The following is a 23474-nucleotide window of genomic DNA, read 5'->3' as shown; positions in this document are numbered from 1 at the left end:
GTGAGCCAGGTACATTACACCAAATTAAAATCAGTAGCCAAAATAAAAGAAAAATGCATCATTTCAAATATTGGGTAATAAATAAAACGACGATTCACTGAATTTCCAGACGTCTATAAATTAAAAAAACCAACTCAGACATTTTTTCACATTTTCTCAAGACTAGGCAAAACAAAATTTATCTGTAAATTAATAAATGCCATTCAATAAAAAGTTTGTGGATGAAACCCATCGTATTTACAATAATAAAAAGCTTATATTCATTTACGTAACTGAATTCTAACATTTTGTTTTTTTTTTCCTTCTAAAGGGATCACAGCATACAACAATAATATTCCTTGATCCAGGTGTGATATCACCAAGAACAAGACATGGCGAGACACTGAAAAAAAAAAAAGATTAAAAAAGGCGCACACACAAATGGCAATTTCCCACGAAAGTGCGATGCCCCAGTATAGCATATAATCTACACATATGCTTTGAGCGGATGCTTTCCACAAACACTCCGTTTTCTATAGTAGTTCTGCCAATTTATTCACATAACGTGTGTTTCCATGTGTGCAAATATAACATAGCGATTTATATATATAATTTTCTTTCCCGCACACATATACACACGTACAAAGACTAGTGCTTCGGATGGGGAGGAGGGGCGAGGAAGAACAGGTCCTTATATATAAGGAGAAACTATAGACTACATATAAGACAAATGCACAGCATCTGTCAGATCTTCGACATGTGCGGCTGCCAAGGCTACGTGTTAAGACAAATTCTTTTATGCACACTTGGAAGTGAAATCTGGAGAGAAAAAAAAATTTGTATAATTTCTAACTTGGAGACAACGGCAGATCTCTGCTAAAATACGGAGCAGTCTGATGATCTAGTAACGTATGACAAACGTTGCACACTCTGAACTGCCTCTGATTTGGTCCACTACATACAGATTTCGATGTGCACTCAAAACAGAATATCTTCCCACAGTGGTTGCAATGAGTCTACAAAAAGAAGGAAAAATTTTTTAGAATCTAGTAGAGCAAAAACAATACGTTAACTGAAATACATGCTGAGAGTCTCTCTCAAATGCAAATAAAAATATTATGTCTAGAGCAAGGCCGTACCGAGGGGGGGGGGGGGGGGACTTGGGGGGGGGGGTCTAGTTCCCCCTCCCCCCCCCGAAATGTGAGACGATGACCAAAAAAAAAAAAAAAGATGACCAAATCTATTGTTGTTCAATCACTTAGGGTTCCCCCCCAAATGAAATTTCTGGCTACAGGCCTGGTCTAGAATGAGTGCTGGATTTTTCTGATTGAGGTGCCACAAGTTCAAAATTTCAACCGGACTTATAATAGAACATTGATTATTCATATTAATAGAAATAAGCTAACTTTGGTAAATCAAAATCAAAATTTACTGATTTTTAATTTTGAGTTTGAAATGTGAATTTATAAAATATATAATTATAATTTTTATAAAACAATTATATAGTTCCAATTCAAAATCATTTTATGTTTGAAACAATATTCATATTAGCCTTCGATAAAAAAAAATCAGAAGGCCTGTAGTCATATATGGACGGCTTTTATATAAAAAGAACCAAACGCCATTAAATCAAAACTGAGTAAAAGCTAAGTGAATCAAAGATAACTTTAGATACCTCTTCAGTTTGTTAGTTGGTTCAAGTTCACAAAGACAGCATCACAGCCTATATGCCACTTGGTTCTATTTAGGTAAAAAATCCCACCTCTTTCAATAGTTTAGATGTCGGTATATCTCAAAAATGTTAAAAATGGAGCTTTTGGTTCCTTTTATATAAAAGCCGCCCATATGTAGAATGACTATATGACCTATATTTCCGGGAATTTTCATATTTTCATGAAATTTTGACAACTTTTTCACTAATGTCCCTACACATATTTTTAATTCACATAGAAATTAAGTATTAAGACTCTCTATTTTCCCAACCCCATAAATTATATTATGATGAATATGAGCACCAGTGCCATAACTAGCCATTCCTGTGCAAAGAATTTGCATTATGCCTCCTCTGGCCTATTCTTGGGCACAGAATGGCCCATTTAGGCCCATTCTGGGTTCAAGTGTGCCCCGTGCTGGTGCACCTGCCTAGTTATAGCACTGATGAGCACTATATAATTGTCTTGGAACATCACTGTTGCTCTACTCATTTTCACCCCAGCAGAACATGGTTTGAGGGGGGAACAAAAATTTAAGGTAGAAATTCACAAAGATTTTTCAAACACTTATAAGCGCTTGAAAATGATATTACGAAATTTTTCCAGGACTGTAGCATGAACCCTGATAGAATAGACAAATTGAAGATACAGTATTTTATCTACCATATTTCCCATTAGCTGGCATGCCGCGTAACACTTAGAAGGCATGAATGTTGGAGTGATCTCATTGTTTTTGTTGGAATTGGGTCTGTAAACTTCCCAGCATGGTAATGAGAAAATACAATACATTAATCATAATTGAACAAACATTTAACTGACACATAGAGAATTTGGTGATCTTTAGTTTTGCACATATATCAGTTTCTTTTAACAGCATCATTCATGCTTTTAAAAGAAACATGTTTTTGCTACTCAAAACGAGTGATGCTTTCTGAAGAAACCCTCAAAGATTGTTGAATGTTTGCCCTTGTGAAGTGCCTCTACCTTCATTGGAATTTTCATTTTAATCAGTAGAAGAGTTTTGAATTTCCATGATAATATAGTCTTCACGAATGAAAAAAATTATCAAGTTGGTTAACAACGAGCTCCATATAAATAGAGTCAGATAATCAGAGTTAAAACAGTATTTATTCAGTTCCTTTAACATATCTTTGCAATCAGATGCTTCCTATAATGCACCATTTTTTCTGCATTTCAGGAGAGAATAAGGGCTTATATATATATATATTGCACGACAAAGATGCTAATCTCTTGTGTTTTGTTATCACAAAAGGAATTTTGATTACCATCGAAAACCAAACATTTTTTTGATTGACGACACAAAACAAAATTTTAAACATTAAAAAAATGTATCTGAAGGGGTACCTTTTCTTTTCGATTCTGAAATGTTTTTTGACAACTATTGCACTCAACAACATCTTCTTCATGTTGCCATCTAACCTCACAATCTGACTGACGAATTTTCTCCAACTCCATCTGAATTAACAATGACCCAAAAATTATTTTACACAAATTATAAATAACCAGTAATATAAAGAAATTTTTTTTTGTCAAACAAAAATTTGGGGGGGGGGGGGTGTTTCCTAAAGTGAAACACCCCCCCCCCAAATTCACAATAACCTATACATATAAAATTGATTTTCTGTCGGTGTGTGCTCTATACAACTATAATTTTAGATCTATTGTCGCTACACAAATTTTGCACATATACCAAACGGGACCCGACTTGAATGATAGGCTACTTTAAAAGTTCGTCAGAGCTGGGCAAATGCTTGTAAAAGGCAAAAAAACTGTTCGGCAACATAAACCTGGGCCTCAATATAATCACTTTCAAAACGTTTATTTCAGTCACCATGGTTCCCTAGCAATGCATTTCGTATACGCATATGCCTTTACAATGGTTTGCCACTTCTTTAATGCTACCAGTATTGACCTATGTATGATAGTTTATTCCTTTATAATGGTTTGCCATTTTTTCAATCCTCCCAGTAATTGAAGAAACCTTGGGCATTATAGTTAGTAACTAAATAACTTTTAAAAATTTAATTACCATATGAACCAGAGAAAGATGCATACTACTTTCAGACCCATTTTCATGGTAATAGGAGAAGGGGAACGTGGCGTGTAAGAGCTCATTCAAGTATTACGTCAGCATAGACTGGGGGGGGGGGGGTTGGCATTGCTGACTTCTGACTTTTGATGACAAGTGGAGAAGCAGGGTTTGAATGATGCTTACATTATCAACCACCCTTTAAAAAACATGAAATATTTTTAATGGCATTTTACTCAGTAAGCCAGAAATGAAAAAAACCTTTCGCTAGACTGTGGTTCACCTGAACTAACATTCCCCCTATTCATGTCATCTACAGAACCACTTCAGTGATCTCTAAATGTTCTGCGGATTCTTCAAGTGCTCTAGAATTGTTTCATGGCTTTGAGAGTGGGTCGCAATGAGCTTCTTAGCCTTCAACAAATAGCATTGAAATTATCAGAAATTGATAATAATTAAAAAATTCAAATATGCTCCAAAATTTTAATTCAAAGAATTGGCATCAAAAAAGAAATTTGATCGTCTGGAGAACAAGCACAGTGAGACTTGTGTCTCTCCCCCCCCCCCCCCCCCCCCCACATACGTCTCTGATCCCAATCTGGGTTAGGAGGTGGGGGCAGAACTTACAAAATTCTGCTGACTTTTCCTGACAGGATGGGGGAGGGGGTAAAAAATGGCTAAAAATCTGCTGATATGATACTTTAATGCCCCTAAGACACAAATATGGTAATTGATAAAAGCAATTTATCAGAAATCTTTTGAGCATAAATAAGATTAACTAAATTCACTTGAAACATATAGTGTATGAGTAAATACATTTATTCATTTATATTAGAACAAGTCTTGATTAATTGACGAAAAAATTGATGGAAAAAAATTATACCTGTAATGACTGTGATAGCTTAACAAAGTCTTTCTGCACAGCTTCACTGTTGTTCAAGTCACTCTGCAGACCTTGGATTTTTGATTTTAATTCACAAACCTCTTCTTCTAGCTGTGTCTGAATATCAAATAAAAATGACAAATATTTATTTAATTTTCATTAAAAAAATTTTCATACACAAGGTGTATGAAAGCCATCAGCCAACTTGTTGGACATTTTGCCTGTTGTGGCGTTGTATTTGTATTTAATAAAACAAAACACATTTGTGCCATGTCACATGACAAGCACAAGATGATAGTAGTGACATCACATCCCCCTTAATAAGTACAAATCAATTGAAAAATGAGCACAGATTCACACATTTACATCACATGTGTACCTTGTTCTACATCATACCACTGAGGCTTTATGTCCTTGAAAAAAAAAAAAGAAATTACCGTATATACTCGTGTATAAGCCGACCCCCCCCCCCACTTCAGGACCACCAAAACCGCAATAAATTGAAAACCCGTGTATAAGCCGATCCCCCAAAAAATCTGTTCATTTCAGAGAAAAAAAAATCATATATTTTCATGCAAAATGAATAGCTTGTGGAAATTTACGATAGAAAATGATTCAAACTTTTTAAACCATTTCTTCTGAGTCTCCAAGCTCATCGTAATCCATCAGATCATCATAAGGTGTGGCATCTTTGTTTTTATTTTCATCTTCGCTGTCATTGACATTGTCACTTTCAAAGAGGATATCATTTCGGATTCAGTTCCATCCATCGCATTGCTGATGCAACTCTTTTTGAAGGATCGGATGATAATTTGGCGGAAACAGGAATTCCACACCTCATGTACCCATTGGCATACCAGGCCAATGTCAGTTTTCTTCAAGGCACCACTTTATCATCGGAACTCATCCATTCGATCCACAAATCCCTCAAATAGTCTTTGAGAGGCTTATTGATGCTCACATCTAAAGGCTGTACAATCGACGTTAGCCCACATGGTATCAAAGCCAATGATGTTTTAGATTTCTTTGCCTCAGCTTTGACATTATTGGTTCTGTTGGAGTTTGAACATATCCCATACCAATAATGCCGGTTTCTCGAACACTGCTACAAAAATGGCTACTGATTGCGGGGGTTGATATTTTCTCACCAAAAACTGACCCGAGTATAAGCCGACCCCCCCCCCCCCCACTTGAAAAACGAATTTTTCTACAAAAAAACTCGGCTTATACACGAGTATATACGGTAGCTGAAACTCTAATCAAGTTGAAGTCAGAATGGCATTTTTCCATGTCACAAATTCATATTACAGGCAATGCTTGTTATAACAGCACTATTGCCACCATTGCATTACAATGACCGGTACAATAAGTCCAAATCTCTCTTTCTTTTTCCTATTCATCCCATGTTATTTTTCTTCCAATATAACAACCTAAAAAAAACTCTTCAATCTAAGACAATGTCCAAACTAAGCTGTGTCCTACCTCTTTTTGGCAAAAAAAAAAAGTAAAAAATTGGTGTTTTCCGTTTGCCAGAATTGTGTGCACTCAACTTTTACCTTTGATGTTGAAGAATTCAGTACATAGGTACATGCAATTATGATTTTATTGTTTTCTAACATGTGTTTTCACTACAAGTGCTTACATGAAACAAAAATGAATCAAATGTACCTAAATAAAATCAACAATTTTTTTTATCCCATTTAAATATGAATTCTCTTGAGAAGCTAATTTTTTTTCAAATGTTAGTTATATTAGGATGTCATTATATCTATCTTACTTTGGTCATATAATGCATACAGAAGTCTCTAGAAAAAATGATAATGCTTGGAAGAATAGAAGGAAAGAGAGGAAGAGGCAGACCGAGCACAGATGTAAATAGAGGAGGTGTTGCAAAGCACCGGAATGAAGCTAGCACAACTGAGGAAAGCTGTGAATGACCGACCAGCTTGGAAAGCCATGATCTATAGAGTCACCAGGAATGGACTCAATGGTTCCTAACAATATAACATCTGTTTTCTATGAACAAGGAGAGTTGTTATATTGAGCGTCAACAGTATATAATCTGCTTTGTATTTTAACTCTCCAGAAAATATACTTTAATTATTTAATCTTTCATTCAATTAATTAAACTTTTCTTTGTCTGATACTGCCAAAATCGGCAACAGTAATGTTACTTATAAAAAAAAAATTGAGGAAAACATAATAACCTTAGCAGAGGTCAGATCATTCATCTGTTTGAGTAGCTCCACAATTTTTGGCTCTTTTTTATCTAATTCATCTTGCAAGGACGATATCCTACAGCTCATCTCTCCAGTTTGTTCTCTTTCAGCTTCCAATTCAGATTTCTGGCTTTCTACAATACCTAATTGGAAATTGATTCATTCATCAATATTTTGAAACAAATTAGAACTTCAAAGCATTTAAAAACCATTTTGAAATAATTCATCATTCAGAATTGGATATAATTGCTACTAAAACTTTAGTTTCTGCATTGTTCTAGCTTTTAGTACATGGAGTGGCAAGTAGTTTTTGTTGTTTTGGTTGAATGTGTTTTAGCTCCCATCTGCAATTGTCAGAGGTGAAATCTTGGAAATCTATAGTTAAAATTTTGACTCTAGCAAGAAAAGAACACACAAAGTATTGAAATATTTGGTTAGTTCAAGAATTTACAATTAAAATTCAGAACTCAATATAACGCTGATACTCTCGTGAAGTGTCATGCTTTGAAAATCATTATATAGAGAGCTCCTTGTAGTTTATTCATTACTCTACACAAAGAGAAATCTCGCAAGAATCCAAAAAAAAAAATAATAATCACCTAAATGTTCGCGAAGGTTATTTATCTCTTGCATCAGCGAGTCTTCTATACTGACTTTGGCAGCTTTTTCAGATGCTAATTGATTTTTCAAAATCTTTAGATCAGCTTTTAATTTTTCTTGTACATCTTCCTTAGCAGCCTGGATAGTGATAAGCTCTTCTTGCTTTTGCAGGCAATAAAACTGCAATTCCTGAAAATTCAGAGAGGGAAAATTCTTAGAATTTAAATTTTATACATCTATAGCAGTGATTCTTAACCCCGGGGTGTGGGAGAGCATTTTTGGGGGGTGCAAGATGAAAAAAAAGATTCATGTTGATTGATTATTCATGGAAATTGAAATGATAAAAATTGAATTTTTCAATTCTTAAAAGAAATACAAGTCTTACAAATATTTTGACACTTCGTTGGTTTGTTTTCCAAAATGTGGCATGCAAAATTTACATTGCAGAAGTTTTTTTTTCGATTGCCGATTGTTTTCCATTTTGATTGAAAAAACAATGCTAAAAACAATTATACACATAAAACATTTTGTGGTTTCTTTACATTTGTACCTCATGTTATTAGTATGCTGTGCTTGGATTTGATAGTGTCGTGAAAATAACTAAATAGAAAAGTCAAAAAAATTAATCCAATGCAAGCAAATGTTCATACATTGTTGCTCCCGCTGGAATCAGTAAGTTAAAAACTATCCATTGAATCTTTTTTCCAAATTTAAAAAAAAGGTAAAAAAATAATTTCCCTTTTTTTTTTAGTTTAGTTTTTTGAATCAAATACAAATGAAAGGGAATTAAATAAGTAAAAGAGTTTATACAAATTAATAGATATTTAATGTAATTAATTACAGAAAAACTAAATTTTCTAGCAGATAGAAAATGCATTATTCAAGGGGGTGCAGAATGCAAAAAAATTAAGAACCACCGATCTATAATAAGAGCATATAAAAAGATATATATTTAAACAAAAAATAATAATTCTGCAATATGCTCATGTCTTGCATACTGACCATATTATACAAATTTTGTAAATAATGTGGAAAAAGATTTCTCATATTGAATCCAAATGATTATTATGCAGCATTGCAAAATTAAATATGATGATCTAATTGAACAGTAAAGATGTAAATTACAATTTAGAATTTCATAAATTCAAAAGAAAAAAAAAATGGCTTGCCACAAAGTGTTACATCTCAGATGTGTTATCACACATTCTATTTTTCATATTATTTTACACTTATTTCTACGTTTTCTGGAACATTAGGAATGAAACAATAACAAAGTGATCTTTGCTTTTAGAAATTTCAAAAATTTCTCAAAATGTAATATTTAATCCATACAGAACTTTAATCCTGAAGAATAAGGACTACTGCTAATTAAGAGTACGTGAACCTCACAAACATTCCTCTAGAGAATTTATAACACTTATTGGTACATGCTGGAAAGTGTGCTGTTTATGCATGCTTCATATTATAGTGATGCTGCCATCAGCTTTCCATATTTTGAACTGAAAATAGCAAATGCCTGAAATTTTATGTTGCGTAATAACCATGTTGATAGTCTGCCTGTTCTCAAACACAAAGGACTATCTCTTAATGCTTAAAAAATAGGATGGAATCAACTGCATTTTAGTTTGGATGTGTGATCTCCACTATAAAACAGGTAGTTTGCACCTTAAAATTGATACTTTCCACTAAATACCCATTTTATAGTGGAATACTAAATCCAAAGGAGTTTATGTAATGATTAATTACATCATTGTTACTAATTGTTTATTAATTATGACATAAGAATTAAATAGTTAATTAATAATAAATTAACACGTGCTGCAACAGGATCTCGTGTGAATCAGTATGGAGATAATCACCATAGTGAGAGTGTGGGCACTCCCTAGATCCCATCTTGCAATGTTTGCAGTTTGATCCTCTAAACCAGCATTTCTCAACCTTTCTAAACCCAAGGACCACTAAAAAGTCTGAAACAATTCGACGGGCCACTTGTGCCCCGTATTACGGGGCATTGTTGTGGTTTATAGTTTTTTTTTTATAAATTTGACCCATATTTTTTCAACGATGCTTATGTAATTTTTATTAAAATCATGAATATAAACAGCATTTTCATAATTTATGATAACTACGGCTATAAATACAAATGTTCGCCTCACACATTTGTTAGGTTCAACAACTTTTCCTTAATTTTTCAGTAATATTTTAACAAATGGGAATTTTTCTGATTTTTTTTTTTAATGAATATTGGGCAACGTCCCATATTTAAAAGATTCCAGTTCCCCTTATTTTTCTCATTTTTTCTGCCTGCGGACCACTTATTCAAATGTTGCGGCCCACGGGTTGAGAAACGCTGCTCTAAACCCTTCCAACTAGAAGTGCATGGTAGTACACATTTTAAAAACACCACAAAAGAATTATTAAAACGTGATAATATGCGATCAGTTTTCTAATGAATGATTTTTCTTCAATGAGTGTCAGGTACTGTTCCAAACATTTACTTTTCTAAATAAATTAATAATATTGGTTAATTATTAAATAGATTTAAAAAAATATGATTAGCACTTTTAATTATGGTGTTGGTAAACATGAATTTTAAAGGGATGGAATCAACCACAATTTAGTATTGGATGATATCCATTATAAAACGAATATTTCAAACTTTAAATATAAGTGCAAAGTACCCATTTTAAAGTGTAAAGTATTCAATTTATAGTTCCATGTACCAAGTGTGAAGTATTCATATTCGAGTGCACTTAATGTTACCCCCTTAAAACATAAGTTGATATTCACATGAGGCTAATTAATATTTAAAATAGCAAACAGTAAATGGATGAACTAAAAAAAGTTAGGAGAAAAAAATTAGACCCAGAACTTTTTGAACAAACCATGCACATTAGGTGTACTTCCAAAATAAGATAAGATCACCAAGAGAAATGCAATGTGAATCATAAGTACACAATAGAAACATATTTTGTAAAATAAGAATACATTTTTTAAAAGGCAGGGAAAGAAATTCATAACATTTCAATTAATAGTTCACACAGTTAAAAGTTGGCACAATCAGAAATTTATTCACACGACTTAGTTACACTCACTTCTAAATTGTTGGGTAATTCTATTTTTTCATTTCTTAGCTCTTGAGCCTTATTAATATGCCTTCCTATAAGAACCATATTTTCTTGTCTTAGCCTAGTGAGCTAGAATGTGGGAAGAAAATTAATGATACACTTATTAATTTAAAATAGCTTTACGCAAGTGAATAAGTTGATGGTTAGTTATCATATTTATCAAAATCCTCTATAAACATACTCTCGACAGATATACAAGACATGATGAAAACTTGTTTCAGGTCAAACAACTCATGAGCTGTTGATTACAGAAACACACTTACCATAGGAAAAAGTATTCAAATAACATGACATATAGTTACATTGTCTAGTAAAATAAAAGACATATCTAAAATATTGGCAAGATTCAAAATTTAAATTGTTATACATCCCCATCATCTCATTTCCAATTAAGATATTGCTGCCGTCTTTACGAAACCTAACAAGGGAAAAGTCCATATTTTTAAATGCAATATTGGCAAAGATATTCAAATTCAGAAATTGTTCCAAAGGAGGAAAAGAAAAGCAGACCAAGGGATGTGCTTGTATCGTGCTTCATATGCTGTTCTTTCCCTCATCACCAATTTTTTAACTCAAATATCACAGCTAATATTGCACTTAAAAAAATGGAGTGGATGTTTTTTTTTAATAACTTGCAAACAATACAGGATAAGGGTTTTTATTTTTCTTCTTACTCATACAAAAATATTTCCAACATGAGGCTATACAGTTGAAGGATTAAAGCTAATGAACAAGCCATGCTTTATGAAAATAGGAAAACCTTCATGGCTGTAAATAGCTTATAACTTTTTTGACTGCTGATCATTGCTTGAATGTAAAATAATGACATTGGTCTTATCAAGTAAAATTATGGTGCAGTGGGTTGTCAAAACCAAGTTTCTACATGAAACATAATTCAAAACCGCAATACAACTGACCATATTTACTCGTGTATAGGATGATGTTTTTATTCAATTTTCATTGCCTGAAAAACCTATGCCATCCTGTATGCCAAAAAATAACACTAAAAGTGAAAGAAAAAAAAAAATCAATAAAAATTGGGAATTTTAGAAATTACTTCAGGACTGATGATAATTTTCAATGATTAAAAAATGATGATTTGGGATTAATTGAAATTTAACATTGATGAAAAAAATTAAAATTAGAATCGGAAAGTGAAAGGATCGAAAACTAATTAATAAAATCATTTAAAATTGATGAATAAAACAATCGAAAACCAATGAGGAAAATAGTTCCAGAAGTCATGAAAATTCAGAATTTCTGAAATTTTTATATAGTTTGTGAGCTCCCTGTTTGATTCAGAGCCTTAGGCTAGACAGAGATCCCAACAGCGGTGTCAGAATCAGGGTTGCGGCACCTGCAGTATTTTGTAACATTATTCTCTTTGAGCATCTCTCCCTTTCAGAATTTATTCAGAAATCCCCTATATACAAGATTTTGACTTATGTCAGCCTGCATCTATGTCATCTCACCCTAAAAACCTCATACTAATATCTGTGAATAAACAAAATAAAAGGTGTTGAATTAATAAATTTATTTTCCTAATTTTGATCTCTAACACCATACCTTATCCCATATGTGAGTCAAATAGAAAAACAATTAGTGACAATTTTTCTCTTCAAACAACTGGGTGGGAGGGGGGGGGGGGAAGAGATTTCAAAATTAGGACAGGAAAATAGAAATTCTTACTTCTGCTTTCAGAGATTCTTTTTCAAATTGAAGGCTTTCCTAAAAAAATAAAAAAAATTTTGAAGCAAGTAATTATGTGAAGCAGCAAATATGTTTATTTCTAAAACAATAAGTATGGAAAGACCACACCTACAGAGGGACATAGAAGAGCTACACATGCTCTTGTTAGCACTCGAGGCTTGACCTTTGAAGAAAGATTTGATTTCTCGTTCTCAAATGTTTGCATTGGAAGAATCCAGGTGTTGGAGGGATATGATCAAAGTGTTTCAAATTTTATTTTATTTTATATTATATTTTTAAGCTCAGGATGGATAGGATCTACCATGAGTTATTTATACACAGCCAATAAACTGCTTCGACAAGGGGATACCCAGTATCGTTTTTAGTAAGGGACAATTCCAGGTTGTGGTGTCACAGGGAGTTTTTTACTAATAAAGTTGTTAATAAATGGAAGAGCGCTTACCTCCATAGGGGCGATGAATTCTAACACAATTGACACATTTAAAAAATATTATAGTCATAGTGGGATAAATCAAGCAGCTATCCATACTTAGATAAGATAACCATAATCTTTTTCAAGCACAGTGTATTATATATAGTTACTTTTTTGTGATTTTTGCTTTTATCTGGGTATTTTGGAGATATTTGACATCCATATTTTTTATGGGCATAATTTTTCAGCCACCTAGTAGGGCAATTTGCCAATTGCAGTAGATGTATTGCTCAAATATTATTTGTATATATAAACTTACTGATAACAGTTGAATTTACATAAGGATTCATGGGTTTCCCAAATTATTTGTCTTTATCATCGGTTCTTTATCGTATAAATGACTTATTGGTTAAATTGGCTGGATCTGAAAGTCTAGTTTGGAGGAGCAGAGCTAAAGGATTATAACAATACTACTAACAAAGTTTGTCTGACTGCTCCAGTAAGTCTAGTTGTCCAAGGTAAATGGAGCGATAAATTCTGAACATATGAAGAGTGTCAAGACTTATTTTCCCGTCAAAATGAGCAGAAGTAGAACTTGGGTAAGATTCTCTTATTAACATCAAAAATTGTCTTACATGGTGTTCTTTGGCCATTCTCTGCAGAAGATCAAATTCACTTTTCTTTTGTAGATAATCTCTTTCCATTTCTTCATGCCTTTTGAACAATTCTCCAACCTAAGTACAATAGAGAAAATATATGTAAATATTTTGAAACACCACAGATATGACCGCTGATCCTCCAGAGTAGATTGAAACACATGTATGGGGTTTCACCATATGCACACACACACACCTCCCAATAACCCCCATAGCAGACAGGGAAAACATGTCAAACCTAAGAAAACAATACACATTACCTATAACTATATCACTTTTATAATACAGGGTGGGTAAAAAGTCCTTAGAAACCTTTGAAATGAATAAAAACCAGAAAAATACCTGAAATAAAAAACAGTTTGCAGGGTTAGCATTTAGTTCACAGAAATTTTTTAAGACTGGAAAAAATAACAAAAAACAGCCAATAAGTGGCACTGGTACGAGTGACTTCGGTGGAACTATGCAAAATGAGATGATTATAAGAACTTGCACTCCTAATCCACAATCAGTTCACTGTTGTAAACCGTATATGTGGACCTGCTGCACTCTGCCGTTGCGGGATTTGTGACTCACCTGCAATGTGTTATCCCCTATGGCGGTGGTGGTCAAGTGAAACACATACTGCTGTAATAAATTATTTGGGGGCATTCTGTTTGTTATGTGCTTATCTTTTCTTTGACTTGTGTACATCAACGCCACCTATTGGCTTTTTGTTTGTTCCTGTCTGAAAAAAATTCCAGTGACCTGGCGATGCTAATCCTGCAAACCATTTTTTATTTTGGTAATTTTTCCGGTTTTTTATGAAGTTTCTACAGACTTTTTGCCCACCCTATATTAATAACCTAAAACAACCTATATAATATTAATAACCTATAACTATACATAACCCAGCATTTAATTCTATTTAGTTCTTCATGCCAGCAGGTAAAAAAAAAATTAGAGTGAAGTTTTCTCTACAGGTGCCTTGGCAGATCATACCCTTGTATTGAGTTGTGTGTAGTTTATGCATTGTGTTGTTTCTTGTGCTGTCTTTGTATGGTATTTGTAAGTGTGAAAATGATAAAAGAAATGTTTCGATTAGAAGAAATTTTCCAAAATTTATGGTTTATGCAATCACGAAACTGCCCATCACCTTTTTCTCACATTCTTTGGCAGCTCCATCAAACTTCTTTTCCATTTCTCCTCTGTATTCCTGCTCACGCACCAGGTCTTTTTTGTAGAGCTCGAGTGTTTGCTCAGCATTCATGGCCTTTTGTCTCTGTTCCAGTTCCAACCTCTGCACTTGCTGCAGCTGTAGTTCGTAGTTACTGCACATTTCACAAGGTTGGCCGAATTTCTCTCTGGCTTTTTTCAACTGTGAAAAAGAAAATGAATAAATAATCACAATACTTATAACACTATACTATAAACAATTACATTTGAAATAACTTTCATTGATGAAATCAATGTGTTTAGTAGTACAATGCTGGGATTTTTACGTGATATCTGGTTTAAGTGCAGACTTTATTAGCTTTGAAAACCAATTCATTTATTTTCACATTTTAAATGCAGCTTTTTTTAAAATCAAAAATGATTTAAAACAAACTTTTAAAGAGGTGTACAATAATATTTTTGTTTACATTCCTGCCCCTCACATGCACACACAGAAACAAATGAACATTTTTCTTTCATAATTTGAATGTTTTAAAATCTAAAAAAATTACAAAATATTTCGTAGATTTCAAAATGCTAAGATAGTTAAACCTCTCTTTCGGGGACACTGAAAATTTGTCTATAAAAGATGGGTGACCATTAATCAGGGGGTTTGAGAGAAATGCATACTTTCATTACATAAGGGGAATTATTTGGCGTAAAAGAGGGGTGTTCGTTGAGAGGGGATTTACTGTATTTTGACTGAATTTTCAATTGCAATCTCTTTTCATGAAATCTGTTTTTATTCCTGTTGTGAATCACTTTCACACCTCATAAATCTAAACCAAGAAATACTGAATTAGTAAAGTTCTATTTGTCTCATAATTTTTTTGTAATGTTTGCACTTAAAGATGCAACTCAGCCTTGAACACCTGTACACTACAGCTGTTAGATATAACCGGAATAATGAACAATCAAGTGATGTGAATCAACCAGTGAGATGCAGACGTATATTTTCAATCCTTGGCAGACACTACTTTTTTTATTCAATGAAATGCAGAATGTATAATAAAATATGAATTGAAATGAAGAACTTACTTCCTCCTCTAACAGTTGCCACTCTGTCTCACTGACAAGTCTCTTGCCCACAAATGAGAAACCCTCAGTTTCAGCTCTGGCACTGTCGATCAAACACCTTCTCACTTCAAGCTCAGGCGTGAGATCTGAAACGGATCAAATGAAATCATTCAACATATTCGAATGCATGCTATAAAGATAAATGCAGGGCTCCCACTCAAAAAATGAGAAAAAGTAGGAAAACGCAGGACTAAAAAGTAGGATGGGAGAGGGTAACCCCCTTAGACAACATAATCATAGCATAATGGAAAAAAAAAATTTTAAATGATTAAAATTTTTATTTTAAATTTTGAATGAACCTTTTTTTTCCCTAGCACTATTTCAGTCAAGCCAAAACAAAATAACAAATGACTTGGTTACAAAACCAATTTTTGGCCAAAACAGTGCACTAGCAACCACAGATAATTCTTTGCTGTCTCTCCTCATATATATTACATTCTTTTTGAAGTCTTCCAAACTGACGAGCTTGTCAACTCTCTTCGACAAGGCACAGCAAATTTCGAAGACATACATTTTTTTAAAATGACGCACCTTTGAGACCACTTTCGAAAGCACAATGCAAAATGTGTAAATCACAAGATCCGACATAAATAAGGCAAGGTGAACCAGATAGTTTTACTGCGTTGCTCATCACTTTTTAAATTTTTCTCTTTTGTTCACATTTTACTGTTCAATGCCAGTGTAATCATTTTTGACAAATGAAGCACTTCCATTTCTAGCTCTTTGCTGAGCATTGTAAATATTGTTTATGCCTGTTCATGCCTTAAAAATACAGAAGACAACTGAATGCTATTGGGAAGCATCAGAAAAGGGAGCCTTTGTACCTATCAATCAGTAAAGCCCTTTTCCCAAATGAAGAGAGTCTTTGTAAGCTATTGTTTGGCGCGATTGTTGATTGGCAAGAAAGAAAGCATGCAGCATTGCTTCAAAATTGACATTTTAAATTAGCAAAGAATCTGAGAATTGAAGGTTGGCATAAAAAGAGGATGTTTAGCAATTGATATATTTAATGACAACTGAATGAGGTATTTACTTTTAGAATAATAGGTTACGTTTAGAGTAATAGGTAGAGCATTACGCTATCATTGCAAAGATCATTGGTTCGAATCCAGCTCAAGATGACTATTTTTTTTCCTTCAACTTGCATTTTAATTTTTTGACAATCTTTGATATTTTGCTTTGTATTTTCTTTAAACATTGTACTAGTTAAATGTGGTTCATTATTAATGCATGCACATAACAAATTTTAGATTCACTTGTACTCAAAGCTAATATGGAGCATCCTGACATTCCTAGAGAGTTGTCTCAGGCAAGCATGTGGGCCATGATGTGCTTGCTGCATGGGGGTGACAGATCAGTGTCGAGCTGTTATGACAAAATAAAAGCAAAATTATTAATTACTCATTAATCAGCTCCACGTTGCCAAAAATAACTGTCGAAGAGACTATATCTGTGGTAGCTCATCCCTACCAAGTTTACCATAGCATTCAGGGGAAAGAAAACTTCACTGATTGTTCAGGGTACGAAGACTCCTTTTTTCCATTATGGTCTAGTTTAGTAGTGTCTAATCACAGCATAAAATTTCTTTATTTTTTCTGTGACTGCTTTAAGCTGAAAGCTATCTAATGATTTGAGAACTAACTTAAAAAAAAGCGATTAAGAAGTTGATTCACGATTCAAAGCATTAAGAAAATAAACATCACCTGATAGAGCTTTAAGTTGATCTTGAGTCAAGCCTGGTAGCTTCTCAGGTGATACTGAAGCTTCTTCTCGGACAGGAGGAGAGCACAGAGGAGTAAAAACTAAACTACTCTTTGTACTAGTGCTATCTGACATTTTGCTGAGAGCAGAACTTGACAATGACCTTTTCTCAGAAGAAACATCATCACTTGCCTGATCCAGATTTGCAGGTATACTCTGAGCTCGCTTTAAGACGGGTAGAAAAAAAAGATGGAAATTTAATTTTACTATAAAAGCAAAAGACAGTGAACCAAATCGCAAGAAAAAAATTCACTGGGGGAAAAACAAAGTCTGATAGCTTTTCAAAGATTATTTCTGTATGCTGAATGTATCCGTTACTTATTGAAATAGGACTTAAGTGTCCTACACTTATGTGCAATGTAACAAAAGTACTGCAAATTAATAATATTATCACCAATATTGACAAAAATGAACATGGTGCCTTTTAGCTCCAGCATACAGATTTAATAGATACGATCAAATAATATACACACATGTCCTGACAATTTGCTGGCATTTTGGGACTTTTAAACTCCGGTTCGAAATTTTAAACAGAAAAACATTTTGTCTGCAGTCATGGCAGACCTCGGCCCACGGCTAAAAAGCCCAAGAGAACGGGACTGCAGATGTGAATGTATTTTTATACATACAGTGTATCGATTCGAATAACATCAGTGAAATAATTTACATACGAAAAAGCTTTCAAATTGAAATATGTGTGAGTTCAGAAGAAGTTGTAGCAGCCCCATTTACACAGGGCAGATTGACAACTCGAAGATTAGTTTTTGGCTTCCATATTGAACCCACTGGACAACTTTTTCTTCCACTCGTATGGGGAAAAAGATACAAAAATTCCCTTTTCTGGCGATGTATGGGAGTTCATATCCCCTTTCCCAAAATTCTTTTGACATTTGTCAGACCAGAACTTGGAGGGGGGGGGGGGAGGTAAGAGAATTGAATTTTACAGTGGAAGAGGCAGCAAAATTATATATGTTTGTGCCTCTGACTCCTAGTTATAGGCAGCAGATCATAGTGTCATAGTTCCTTGAAGCAGATCATAGAGTTATACAAGGATGATATCACTCTCCGCTACCCATACAAATGTTTTTAACAGCTGGCTGATGCAAAGATATATCTAGGAAAGAGAAAATTCAACTGCCCTTACGGAAACAACTGCCCAAGGAAAGATTGAAATATTTTTTGCCTTTGTAGCCTAGTGGTTTAGGGCGTTCACCCGAAAAATGAAAGCACATGGGTTCGATTCCCTGGGCAGTTGAATTTTCTCTTTCCTAGATATATTTTCGCATCAGTCAGCTGTTAAAAACCTTCGGATAGAGTTATAGTTCCTTGAAGCAGATCATAGTGTTGTGTGCATGAAAAATATATATCCCTGATTAATCATAGTTAAATAGTCACAATTTATTATCAATCTCAGATAAGATGAAAAGGAAATATGCATTTTTGCTCGAACTCAAAAATCACAATATAAATCCTTGAATCCATATTAAACACATGACAATGATTCTTCCGATTAAATATATTTAATTTTCAGATAATTTATTCTACCTACATAAATGTCATCAGAAGAAATTATTCAGTATGTTGGACTTACAGCAGATGAAGGAGAAAGAAGATTCACATCGTCGCTTATCCTGCTCTGATTGGAAGGCACTCGCCGATGCAAATTAGGTGACACTTTAGCCAACTTTGCAGATGATGGTCTTTGAAAAGGCGACGAAGACCTAGGTAATTCTGTAAATATCATTCATGTTTTTAGAATAGATAAATTCAAAAAATAAAGACAAAGAAAAAATATCAATTGAAAAAAAATTCACTAAAATCTAAAAATTTTAAGCAAACACTTCCTATAAGAAAGTGCATGATACAAGATTGGAGGTGAAAAATCAAACTTGTATTTGGCACAAAAATATAATTAAATATTACTAACAATGAAATGCATACATGCCCACCTTGGAACCAAGCCTATCTAGTGGCAATGTTGATCAGGGGAGAAAAGCAGTTCCCCCTCCAAAAAAAACTTTTTATGTCCCATGATTTTTTTTTTCAATTCAAATCAATTTCCTTCAACTTTGTAAAAAAATTCTGAATTTGACATACTATATCAAATTAACAGTAATACTTGGCACTGCCTGGGTTTACTTCATATACTGGAAGCATCATAAAAGTGACAAACTTTGTTTGGGAACCAAGGTAACAAAAGTAGACATTCCACAAGTCATTGTTGTTGAACAGTTTTTTGACCTTATTAGGCATTTGCCCAACTCTGATAAATTTTTAAAGTAGCCTATCAGTTAAGTTGGGGTCCTGTTTGGTACACGTACAAAATTTAGCAAAGGCTGGTATAAAATTGTAGATTTGAATAAAGAACACACATAGACACAGAAAATCAATTTTATATAGGCGTCAAGTTTTTCATTTTATAGTGCCATCTGTGAGTGAAATTAAATTTATTTATCAAAAAGAACTGTAGGTCATTATAAGTTATCTCAGAGTAAACCTAATCTCTTTATGCTGATCTGGTAATTTGTTATTAATTTTCAATTTATTTTTGGCTTGATGTGCATTTTTTGGAAATGTGCATGATATCATTTCTTACTCGACAGGATAAGGGAATTCAAAAAAATTGTTGAACAAAAGAAGTTTCTAAAAAAACAGATTTCTATAGTTTTTTATGATTCGCCATAGTTCCATATTTTATGGTAGAAATACAAAGAAACAACAGAAATTCTGTAGCAGTTGGCAAGTCTGGAGAGAAATGTAATCAAATTAGTAACTCATTGATAAGTGCTACAAATTATCTTTTTTTTCTGATTGTAAAACTCATTGCCTTACAAACATTTTATATTTTAAATATGATAACAAAATAAAACTATCTTCCGTAATGTGAAGAAAAAAAACATAACAAAAAAAACTGACCTTCAATCCCCTTGTCAGTTTCTATAGTTGCCCCATTCTTTTGTGACTGCCTTTCTAGCTCTATGGCCTCTTCATCTCTCCTCTTCATTTCAGAGATCTGTCGTTGCTGTTCAGATGTCAATACACTCTGTATGCGAACCATATCCCTTGTCTGTAGCCTTTGTGCTTCTAAGAACTGGTCATTAGCCATTTGCCATGTTCTCTTCAATGATGCATGTTCTTTTTTCTCTTTTTCCAGTAGTTGACAAACTAAGTATGACATAATTATATTTAGTGTGTTTAGTTTTTTTCTTCAGTTAGTTTCGTTCTGATATTACTTAGTTTATTATTATAATAATTTTGCAGATGCAATGTAACAACCAACGAACAGTGAGATAAAAAACCTTAAGTTGATAATATTAGACAATTTTTCTCGACCCAATATTTGAAAGAAATACTTTTTTCTAGATATTATGCTGAGCTGAACTCAGAAAGAAAAGTAGACTAGTCTTCTCTCTCTCGTCTGGAACTAAACTCAGTCCTCTTGAAATCTGGGCAAGTGCGCTATCCATATGCACCACTGGAGATGACCATTCCTCCTTTATTTACTCTCTATAGCATAATGCGCTGAAGAAGAAACATAGTAGCTGGAGTTGGGAGAGGGAATGCTACTTTGCCTCTATTTACACTCTAGCTTGGCGCACTGAAGTAAAGAAGGAATGATCATGTCCCCAATGGTGTATATGGATAGCACGCTTACCTGGATTGCAACAGGACTGAGTTCAATTCCTGGCGGAGACTATACTTTTTTATCCGAGTTCACCTAGCCATAATATCTGGAAAAAAAAATAAAATAATAAATAATAATAATTATTATTATTAATAAATAAATCCTTAATATTACAATTATAAATATAAGAATATTAATTATGAAAATAGTAGAATATTATAACAATAAATATAATAATTATGCTTAAGATGATGCAAAAATATGAATGAGAAAAAAATTGGATAACCAATCATAAAAGGGAAACACTTCACAATTTTAGTTTGAAACTAAAATTTTTACATAAAAATATAAGGAAAATCTTTGCTTTTTTTACTTTCTTGGAATTCTTTTTTTATCCTATCCATGTCTTCCTGCATGACACTCTTCTGAGTATTCAATACAGCAACATACATTTCTAGGTCGCTACGAGATGCTTTTTCAGCTTGCAGACCTTGGCTCAGGCTTGTAAGCTGGAATAAAAATTAAAAAATAAAATCAGAATATAAGAATTTCATGAATATCAAAAAAGTATATGATATAATCGCTTAAGCAGGTTACAGTAGAATCTCTCGATAAGGCAGCCCAACCAGACACCGCAGGACCAAAATTTATGTCTGCCAACGGCAAGTGTCAGTTAAAATATAGTGAAATACATTGAGGCCATGTTTCGAAGACTTAAAAAGTGTCTGTTAACAGGAAGTGTATGCTGATGGGGAGTGTTTGTTATAGACGTTCAACCAAGCTATGCTATCAAAAAATATTTCAAACCAAAAAAATAAAATAAACACAATGTCTTTAAACTTACCTTTTCATCTAAATGTTCAACTACTTCAGCAGGACCTTTCCCTTTCACCATTTCTGATAAAGAATCACTACCCAAACCTTTGACTAGGCCAGCAAATGCAGTCTCATATATTCGTAGCTGGTCATCTGTTGCTCGAAGCTTATCTTTGAGAGCTTTTATCTCTTCTTCTAATGGCACTATCAAGGAACTCAATACCTCAGCATCTTCCTGGGCCTATATAAAACAAAAAGCATGAAGACAGTATGAAATTTATTCATCACAGTAACATCAAATTGATATTATCCATGTAATAATAAAATAATTAAAGGAATTTTTGATTTTAACACACATTCCATATGTTTAAGTCTGTAATTTGAATAAGAAAAAATTCAGGGCTCCCACTCAAAAAATTAGAAAAACTAGGACGGAGGGAGGGTACTACTCTTAGACAACATAATTATAACATAATAAAAAACCCTAAACAATTGTTTTTTTAATTTAAAAAATTATTTTTTCTTAACTTTTTTTTTTTTTTTTTCATAGCACTATTTCAGTGTCATGTAGCAACTCCAACCAAAGCAAAACGACAGAAATGACTTGGTACCAAAAACAATTTTCTGTCAAAATAGGGTATTATCAACCACAGATAATGCTTTTCATCTGTCCTCATAATATAATTATATTACTTTCTTTTTTGGAGTCTTCCACAGTCTAGTTCTGCCAACTCTCTTCGACACTGCAAATTATGAAAACGTAAGTTTTTAAGAATGATACTCTTTCGAGACCACTTCCAAAAGCACAGTGCAAAATTTGTAAATTACAAGGTCTGATATAAATAAGTCACGGTGGATCAGATGGTTTTACTGCATTGTCCATCCATTTTTTAAAAGGATTTGTTTAAATTTTGGTGCTAATTTTTTTTCACAAATGAAGCACGTTTTTACTACTAAACTTGTTGAACCCTCAAACTATGCAAATGAAAAATTAATAAACCACCAGTCCACTTACACCCCCCCCCCCCCAAATAACTTTAAAAACCATACAATTTCTGCTTTGGCAGAATCATTAATTGCAATCTACTACATTTGTATTATTTGGTACATATATTTTGGTATTCATATATATTGATGATTCCCTCTTCAATTACAATCAATTACATGAATTTTGTTGATAGGATTTGGTAAAAAAGTAGGAAAAAAATGAGAAAGTAGGAAATTTTACAAAAAGTAAGAAAAGTAGAACAAGTGAGAGACCTGAAAATTTTATTCTAATCACCAGAAAAAACTCTAGTGAGATTATCCATATCCCTTTAGATATATTTTACGATCCTATAAAAAAATTCCTAGTCAGGTGTAGCCAAGACCATGTGAATGTATGATGAGAAATATAGAATAAAACATATGTAGAGCCTGCAGATCCTTTTACTACATTTAGTGATAAATAGAGCCTGTATTCTATGTAAATTCATAAGTGCATATGCATTTGTATATTTTGGTATTTTTTAGCATCAATGCATATAAATGCAAAAAATAAAAAGAATTTTCAGAATACGTGTATATTTTTGTAGGTTTATTAAAACTCAAGCACTTCTTTTCATGTTTTTCAAATGAATATTGCTCACAAAATTTTCATAACATCCTTTTTTTTC

The 23474-nt window shown here is 33.3% G+C and overlaps 1 protein-coding gene across 2 annotated transcripts in view; it reads right to left on the bottom strand.

Annotated features, from left to right (window-relative positions):
* Window positions 1-300: 300 nt before the first annotated feature.
* The window catches only part of LOC149079168 (rab GTPase-binding effector protein 1-like), a 34694-nt gene continuing 11520 nt past the window's right edge, over window positions 301-23474 (bottom strand). The window contains exons 5-19 of one of the 2 annotated variants that reach the window (XM_089240070.1): window positions 21848-22060; window positions 21377-21512; window positions 20295-20543; window positions 18970-19109; window positions 17321-17543; window positions 15579-15703; window positions 14482-14703; window positions 13329-13427; window positions 12261-12299; window positions 10539-10640; window positions 7443-7632; window positions 6832-6986; window positions 4625-4741; window positions 3057-3167; window positions 301-995 (exon numbers count right to left, since the gene is read on the bottom strand). In XM_089240070.1, coding sequence (XP_089096196.1) covers window positions 828-995; window positions 3057-3167; window positions 4625-4741; window positions 6832-6986; window positions 7443-7632; window positions 10539-10640; window positions 12261-12299; window positions 13329-13427; window positions 14482-14703; window positions 15579-15703; window positions 17321-17543; window positions 18970-19109; window positions 20295-20543; window positions 21377-21512; window positions 21848-22060 — 2289 coding nt within the window. In that variant the 3' untranslated portion in view covers window positions 301-827. The remainder of the gene's footprint in view (window positions 996-3056; window positions 3168-4624; window positions 4742-6831; window positions 6987-7442; window positions 7633-10538; window positions 10641-12260; window positions 12300-13328; window positions 13428-14481; window positions 14704-15578; window positions 15704-17320; window positions 17544-18969; window positions 19110-20294; window positions 20544-21376; window positions 21513-21847; window positions 22061-23474) is intronic. The other variant, XM_089240071.1, reaches the window with a different exon arrangement.

This window comes from Pholcus phalangioides, unplaced genomic scaffold, assembly GCF_987345545.1.
Source record: "Pholcus phalangioides strain wild (caught in Gottingen) unplaced genomic scaffold, Ppha-v1.0 ptg000012l_1, whole genome shotgun sequence".
NCBI classification, from domain to species: Eukaryota; Metazoa; Arthropoda; class Arachnida; order Araneae; family Pholcidae; genus Pholcus; species Pholcus phalangioides.
The sequence above is the reverse complement of the archived record's forward strand: the minus strand, read 5'-3'. Positions and strand labels throughout refer to the sequence as shown.